Below are 8,260 nucleotides of genomic sequence, written 5' to 3'. Positions count from 1 at the left end.
TCTGTGCATGCGCGCACGTGTGTGTGTGTGTGTGTGTGTGTGTGTGTGTGTGTGTGTGTGTGTGTGTAAGATGAGGTTCTATAGGGAGTGGCTAGCTTCTTACACCCAACTGTCCCTGAACAGAAGGCTCGGAAAACGCCACACCACAGGTAGCACCGTGGTGTGGCCCATGCAGGGAAGTGGCTGGTATTCTGTGCCCTGTTCTGTGTTTGGCATTAACATGCAGTTGTCATGACTCTGTTAGGCAGGAAGGTCCCAAAAGGCCTCACGAGTCAGGTCAGTCAGGGCTGGCGCTCCTACTCGGCAGCTCCTCGGGGTGTTAGCAATGAGTCCGGAACATCACCCCAACCTGCACCAGCTTCTTATGGTCCATGTTGGGCCCTGCAAGCTTACTATGCTCATGGAGGATTGTGGGTACCCATGAGCCTTTCCACCTCACTCCAGGGGCTCCCACTACCTTGTATCTTCTCACATTCATAGCTGCACACATGGGGTCTGTGTTGTCCCCTTTATCACTTCTCATGTGTAGCCAACTTCTCTTGTTTTCTGTCTCCTCTACTCTGGCATAAGCCCCATGTAGTAGGGTCTCTGTCTGGCCCACTCTCAGGACTGTGCCTGGCCTACACTGGGCACACAAGGAACATTTGTGGAACAAATGTGTGTTGCTTCTGTCTGTCTAAAATAACAGACTTGTTTGCTGATGCCCAGAGCCTACCCTTGGGCAAATCTCATATCCTTGAACTGCTAGAGATCGTGCTCAGGGCTACGTCCCTAAGCCCATCTCAAAAACACAAGTTTGCGTGGTAATGGGAAGGCCAGGCCCCATGCTTGGTGGTGGCTCTAGGTGAGTCCCTCTCTGTGCTCGAGGGCTCGCAGATGAGCCGGTGGTCAGCTCCCTCCTAGGCCATGAATGGTGGCACTCAGGACTTGTAATGCAGGACACAGAGTGGCTTCTGGTCCTACCTGGCCAGGGGATGCTGCTTCCAGGAGCAGTGGTTGACAGTCCTGGCAGCCCTGACACAGGAAGTACTTGTGTTCTGGAAGAAGGCCCGCTCCTTTTAGGTAGACCTTCAGGGGGTGATATTTGGAGGTGAATGAACTTTTCCGGTCCTGAGTTTGTAATGCTCCCCCACACCGTTGACAGACACCAGAGCATCTTCAAGTACTGCTTGGCTTCTGCTCATGTCACACCCAGCCACTCAGCTTGGTCTGCCCTTTTCCAGAGTCCAGAGCCTCCAGCTGCATCCAGACTTGCACCTTGCCCACCTGAGCTCCAGCACAGACTTGAACGAGGGCCTTGCCCGCCGCCGAGCCTGGCAGCAGACGCTCAACTGCAAGATCCAGCATATCACCCTCCAGCTGCTCGTTGGCATCTTCAGGTATTTCAGAGCTCATCACGGCGTCTGGGCTTGGCCACTGAGCTCATTCCCCAGCCTCTCCTCAAGGCCTGAGCAGATAGTCTCCACCCTGCCCAGCATCCTCCCAGCCTTGACTCTGTCTCTATCATCACTGGCCACTTAGATGGTGGTTTGCAAGGTGACTTCCTGGGAGATGCTGCCTGCAGACCCAGTCAGTGTCTGTGTGCCCTGGCTGAGGGCTCAGGGTCCGTCAAGGGAGGGTCTGTTCCTGAAGCTAATTATGAGATAGTCGGCCATTTCCGCGGGACTCAGAAGCCTGATGGTGCAGCGTCCAAGGCACTCAGGACAGATGAGTGTGCCGGCTTTACTGCTAGGAAGCTCTTTACCATTGCCTACTGCCTGGTGTGTGCCAGCGCCACCTAAGCCCTGAACTGCCATTGGCTAAGTAGTAAAGTTTGTGTGTTGAATGTGACACAGTACAGGAGCTGAACTGTCACTTAGGACTTATGTTACAACCTGGGGCCCTTTCTTTCTTCCAGCTGTTCTCTTTCTCTTGCTGCATCCCTTCTCCCTCTAGCTGCTTGTTCTCTGCATCTCTAGCAAAGGAGGCTCTGAGGCAGGCTCTGGTCTGTTCTGGAAGGGTGTCCTCTCAGGAGCGATTAACACAGAACCATGGTGTGCTCTGTGCTCTGTTTCCAAACTGAAACTTAAACAGTCTGTCTTTTTTAATGTCTTCATGTACATAAAGCAATTTTTTTGTTGTTGTTGTTTTTAAGACAGGGTCTCTCTGTGTAGCCCTGGAACTCCCTGTGAGACCAGGCTGGCCTCGAACTCACAGAGATCCAACTGCCTCTGCCTCCCGAGTGCGGGGATTAAAGGTGTATGCCACCACGGCCCAGCTACATAAAGCAAACTTAGGGAAACTAACGAGGTGGTGCGTCAGAGATGGACTGTATTGTTCTTTTGCTCAAAGTGCGATCCTGTGATGTTTCTTTTCTTCTTTGGAGACAAATCTTTTATGGTTGAGGTGGTCAGGTATCTTTATTTTTTTTAAAGATTTATTTATTTATTATGTATACAGTGTTCTGTCTGCATATATACTTGCAGGCAAGAAGAGGGCACCAGATCTCATTATGAATGGTTGTGAGCCACCATGTGATTGCTGGGAATTGAACAAAGACCTCTGGAAGAGCAATCAGTGCTCTTAACCTCTGAGCCATCTCTCCAGCCCCATGGGTGTCTTTATTTTTTTTAAACAACAACAAAATACTTTCTATCCGAGTGTGGTAGTGCACGTATGTAACCCCAGAATTTGGGAAGGAGTCAGAGGTAGGAAGATCGGTAGTCCAAGACTGCCCTCTGGGTTTGGGGCCAGTTTGTGCTATATGAGACTATTCTCCCCACTCCCAAAACAAAGCAACCAGCAAATGAGATTCCAGACTGTGAAACTCTATATCCCTCGATGAATGCACTTTTACTCACTGGTAGGAAGATACTAGGCCATCCATCTGGCCACACCCTGCAGGCCATCGGCTATTTATATGTCCCTGTGGTTTGGAAAGATTGTCAACTGAAGTCCCACGAACTTATTACGTGAGACAGGTTATGCAGTGGAGAAGGAGGGACTTGTCCGGGACAGGCTAGTAGTTGAAGCGTTGGCGGCATCTGCATGCCCTCCACCCTCAAACTGACAAGCACCATAGCTGATTATTGAGTCTTAACTGGTGTAAAGAGCTGAGGCTCAAGGAGGAGGCGGCAGCACTGTCTTCCGCCTTCCTCCTAGTTGGAGAAGTGATGGCGATCACGTAGTCCATCTTGATGCTGTCGTTCTGGGGATGCAGTAAGTTGTGAAGGGTGTGTCTCTCAGCATCATTCTGCTGCTAGAAGACAGTGTGCTTTTGCACGTTTGTAGTTCAGCACATGACCCCCCTTCTCTTTGCTAGGGAAGTGAAGAATCACTTGAATTATGAGCACCGCGTGTTCAACAGCGAGGAGTTTCTCAAGACGCGGGCAGCAGGGGACCAGCAGTTTTATAAGCAGGTGAGAGGGTGGGGCTCGGGCGGTACCACCCACTCACTTCTCTGTTGAAACATCTCTCGAGGAAGGCGTTTTCGGGATCTCGTACTGTCTAAAAAAGCGAATACAGTGGATGAGAAAGAATGTTTTTGCCTGGTTTTCATTCCTTGGCTGCCTCGATTTTAAATTAGCTTTGGAGTATAGTCTATTTTAAATAAGAGACAGTTATAGGCAGGTGGGTTTGGTGGACTGTGGCACATGTGCAGACGTGGGTGACCATGCCCTCAATCAGAACATCAGTCCCCTTTCCCTGCCACCATCCTCTGGCCTTGCAGCCTCTGCTCTGTCCATGAGGAGAGCTTGGCCCATTTTCCATTGACACACTGCTGGTCCTTTCTTTCTCTCGGGGACTGACCTGAGCTGTGTCTCAGCAGCTTCCTCAACATCATTCTAGAGTTGAGGTGGAGCCCTCTCTCTCTCTCTCTCTCTCTCTCTCTCTCTCTCTCTCTCTCTCTTTGAGACAGAGTTTCTCTTTGTATCTGCCCTAGCTGTCCTGGAACTACCTTTGAGGTTCAAGGTGGCCTCAAACACACAGAGATCCGCCTGCCTCTGCCTCCCAACTTTTGGGATTAAAGACGTGCACCATCACCGCCTGGCAAACCCACTGTTTCTGCCCATCCCTTAATGACTGGTTTGTCCATCATACAAAGCGTGCAGGGCTTTGATCTGGTCGGCATCCCTGTGGAGCCCCTGTGGGTTTGTGAGACACCTTTGAGGTGGGAAGAGTCGTCCGTCTCCAGGGTCTAGGTTACACCACTCACGTGTATGGTGTGACTCCCACATGACTCTTGTGTGCCTCTCCGCCCCCTTTCTGCCCTGCGTCCCTCTTGGTGTCCTCTGCTCTCTTATAGTGATCCAGGTCAGTTTGTGGTCCTGCCCATCTGGGTCAAGGCTATCCTTACTAACTCTAGTTATTCACAGAGTGCGGCTGTCCATCTTTTTACATGGTCTATTTCTTCCCTGTATCTTCCTACACTGTTTTGACTTTGAGTTCCTGGTGTGGATCTTTCTGGATCTCCATCCTCCCAGTAGATCTGGGCACCTTTTACCTCCTTTTCCTGCCTATGTTGGGGGTTGCCTGTAGTCTGAGAATTTCCTTGCCAGATGGCAACCCATACATTTGGGTAGAAACAGCCTCAATGCTATGGAGTCCCCTGTGGAGTCAGGACCTTGGGGCTGTCTGGTTCCTGACCTGGCTGAGACAGCCTGTGTGCTGAGGAATGTCCCGAGGTCCCTGGGGCCAGGGTCACATACACTACAGGGGCAGCTGTTGTAGTGGCCGGGTGGCCTGGGCTTCTTAGCTTTAGTCTTTCCATGTGCCAGTAAGGAACGAACCTCTAAGTACTTAAGACCCCGTTGCAGGCCTGGAGAGATGGCTCAGTGGTTAAGAATGCATACTGCTTTCTAGTGGGTACAGCTCTCAATACCCTCCTTGCGTGATTCACATCATAATCTTGGATCCAGGGGGATCTGACCACTCTGGCCTCTGCCAGCACCTACACTCATGTGCACATACCCAAAGACACATAATTTAAAATAATGCAGTTTATAAAGAAGCAAGCGTGAAGCTCCCTGTCTTCACAGGCTCCTTCCTAGAGCCTGCGCAGGAGAGGTCATTCCTCAGTGGGGCAGCTGCAGGCTCTGGATGGAGGCCAGAGGACCACGAACACAGTCTGACAGCTTCTCTCGCTTGCATGCAGGTTTTGGACACCTACATGTTCCACTCCTTTCTGAAGGCCCGGCTCAACGGCAGGATGGACGCCTTTGCCCGGATGGACCTTGACACCCAGTCTGAGGAGGACAGGTGCCTCACTGTGTCCCGTGTGCACGGCTTTCTGGGGACTGAGGGCTCATGTGTCACAGCTCTATTAGGACATGCAAGGGATCAGTTTGGCAGGATATTGAACGGTTAATTTACCGAGAGCCTTTAAATGTGCAGCCTCCTCTCTGTGTCCCTGTTTCATGGGGGCGGCTTTTGTGTGCCTGGCCTAGCATCCTGTACCACACCCTGATCTTTGTCCAGCTTCATTTTTTTTTCCCATGCTTCCTCACTCAAGAAGCCTGTTTTGTTTTTGTTTTTTTTTTTCCCTGCCTTTTCCTGATTTTATGCAGGTATCGGCCCTGTCCATCTCTGGGATTGTGGGCTCTCTGAGACCCTCTGTTCTTTCCCCTGAGCTGCTTGAGGCTGCACTTAGTGACAGGTTCTCCCCCTGTGCATGGCTCTGTCCCCTTGCCTGTCACTCTGGGTATGGTGGCCTCGGAGGCTCACACTTTTTATCTTTGTGCCCATGAAGTGAACTTTTGCTGTTCCCTAGGATAGACAGGATGCTCATCAGTCCAAGGAGACCAACTGTGGAGAAGATGGCCTCTAGGAAGGCTTCACCTCTGCACATCACCCACAGGCGCATGGTGGTCAGCATGCCCAACCTGCAGGATATCTCCCTGCCCGAGCTGCCACCCAGAAACTCATCGCTTCGGATAATGGACACCTCAAGCTGTAAAAGCAGCAGTCCAGGCGAGACCACCACCCTCCTGCATGTACTCTCCCAACACTGCAGTCAGTAGATCGTAGATGGTTCAGAGGGAAGGAATATGCTTAAAATCTTAAACTATTTGGCCAGGTGTGGTAGCGAACACCTGTAATCCTGACAACTCGGGAGGCTGGGGCAGGATTGGTGCTTTTGAGTTTGGGGCCAGCCTCCTGGATTTCCGGCTACCCTATGTGAGTATACTCATTGTGAGACTCCTGAAATCCTGCCTCTGTAAAAATAGAAGAAAAAAAAAACCTTTTTTTCTTTTTCTTTCTTTCTTTTTTTTTCTGAGATAGGGTTTCTCTGTGTAACAATCCTACTGTCCTGGAACTAGCTCTTGTAGACCAGGCTGGCCCCGAACTCACAGAGATCCGCCTGCTTCTGCCTCCTGAACACCAGGATTAAAGGCGTGCACCACCATCACTGCCTGGCTTATGTGAACCATTTTTGAAAAGATTATTTTGTGTCCATGCCCCTCTCATTTGTGTGTGTGGATACGCATGCACATGCACACATGCTTGTATGTTATACATATAGGACATGTCTATATTTGCGGATGTGTAATAGGATGCCCCTGTCTAGGTACCAGTCCCTACCTAAAGGATGCAGGTAGATATTTACAAACTACGTTGCATTTCTGTAAACTTCCCCGAGGCACACCCTGTTCTGTGTTGCATCATTTACTGGTATGCTAAGCCCCACTGAGTCCTTAATGGGTGGGAGAAACTGTTGGGGGGCCAGGCCCTTGACAGCTGCTGTCCCTCTCTTAGGCTGCAGCCAGCTCCAGGAAGCTGAGTCCCCAGAGTGTTTCTGTCTGCAGAGACAGTATGCAAATGAAAACCCAAAGTTTTAGGAGCTGTGAGCCCTTCTGTAGCAACTTCCTGGCTGTGTGACCCCAAGCAGACCAGTTCCATTTCTGAGCCTGCAATGTCTTCCCTGGGCGTGGCAGGTGTGTGCACACTCACTCTGGAACACAGCCTCCCTTTTCCTACTCATCTGGATGATGCCCTACCCATCCCCTACCCCTGCACATCACAGGCCCCACCCTCCTCCAGCTTCCATAGCTGGGGCACCACCTCCAGCCTCGGTGTGCCCCTGCAGCCTCTGGTCTCTTGTTCTCAGGAGCTCCCAGGAGGGGAGGAGCTTCAATCCTGATCAGTGTTTAGTTTCCAGCAGGCTTTGGAGGGAACTGGTTTAATTTCTGCCTGTGGCACTTAGGAGCTCGGTTCTCCTCAGTCCTCACCGGCTGCATCACTGCGGAGGGGCCCCATGCTATCACTGCCCAGAGCCACTGTTCGGGGGACAAACGCTTGCAAAGGCTGAGCCCTGCGTGGCAGATATAACTTGGCTTAGGTTATTTGCTTCATCTTCAGAGCCCAGTCCCAGCATTTTCACTTAATATTCATAGTTTTGAAGACATAATTGCCCCAAGGAGAATAGTTGTTACTCTGAGAACAAATTGGGTTCTTCTTCTTCACCCCAAGGGTATGGGGGAAAGTCTTGAAAGAAGCACATGGGTTTATGTCCAAAGCACGCAGTGACACCATAGGGGTCCCTTTGCCTTTTCCGGGACCATGTTAAATAATTCCATGCATTTTTCCCTTTGATTTTCTTTTCCAGTTCTCAAAGTGACCCCAAAGTCAACATATACATTCAAGATCCCCGAGATCCACTTCCCGCTGCTGAGCCAGTGTGTTCAGACCTACTACACAGACCTCACCGCTCTCCTGAGCAAGGCCATGGGCCTGCTGGGCCCTGGTGACTCTCTGCTTCTGGCCAGGTACTTCTACCTGCGGGGCCTTATCCACGCAAGGCAGGGGCAGCTGCTGAGCGCCCTCTTGGATTTCCAGAACCTGTACAAGACCGACATAGGGATCTTCCCAGCCGACCTTGTTAAGAGCATGGTGGAATCCATGTCTGCCTCCGAGTGGGCCCAGGCTGAGCGGACTCCCGAGCTGAGGCGGCTCATCACAGAGGTCCTGGACAAGCCGGGCGAGGCCCCCAAAGCAGATGACGCCGTGAAGAACTTCGAACTGCCCAAGAAGCACATGCAGCTGAACGACTTCGTGAAGCGGGTCCAGGAGTCGGGGATTGTGAAAGACACCGTTATCATCCATCGCCTGTTTGACGCACTGACCATGGGTAAGAGGACCCTACAGCTGCTCTGCTGCCCTCCGGATCTTTGGGTCTCTAGCTACAATTCGATCCACTAAAGATCAAAAAGATAAAAAAAAGAGCTGTGTCTGCACTGAACACAGCTTTTTTTCCCTTGTCACTGCCCCATAAGCCAAGGCT

General features: G+C 51.2%; 1 protein-coding gene across 1 annotated transcript in view; it reads left to right on the top strand.

Moving 5' to 3' along the window:
- The window catches only part of Dennd3 (DENN domain containing 3), a 56,106-nt gene that overhangs the window by 24,707 nt on the left and 23,139 nt on the right, over positions 1–8,260 (top strand). The window contains exons 9-13 of the mRNA XM_005354518.3: positions 1,224–1,379; positions 3,302–3,398; positions 5,135–5,238; positions 5,750–5,949; positions 7,586–8,107. Of these exons, the coding sequence (XP_005354575.1) occupies positions 1,224–1,379; positions 3,302–3,398; positions 5,135–5,238; positions 5,750–5,949; positions 7,586–8,107 (1,079 nt within the window). The remainder of the gene's footprint in view (positions 1–1,223; positions 1,380–3,301; positions 3,399–5,134; positions 5,239–5,749; positions 5,950–7,585; positions 8,108–8,260) is intronic.

The sequence above is a fragment of the Microtus ochrogaster genome, chromosome 15, assembly GCF_000317375.1.
Source record: "Microtus ochrogaster isolate Prairie Vole_2 chromosome 15, MicOch1.0, whole genome shotgun sequence".
Taxonomy (NCBI): domain Eukaryota; kingdom Metazoa; phylum Chordata; class Mammalia; order Rodentia; family Cricetidae; genus Microtus; species Microtus ochrogaster.
This window is presented reverse-complemented; position numbering and strand designations above follow the sequence as displayed.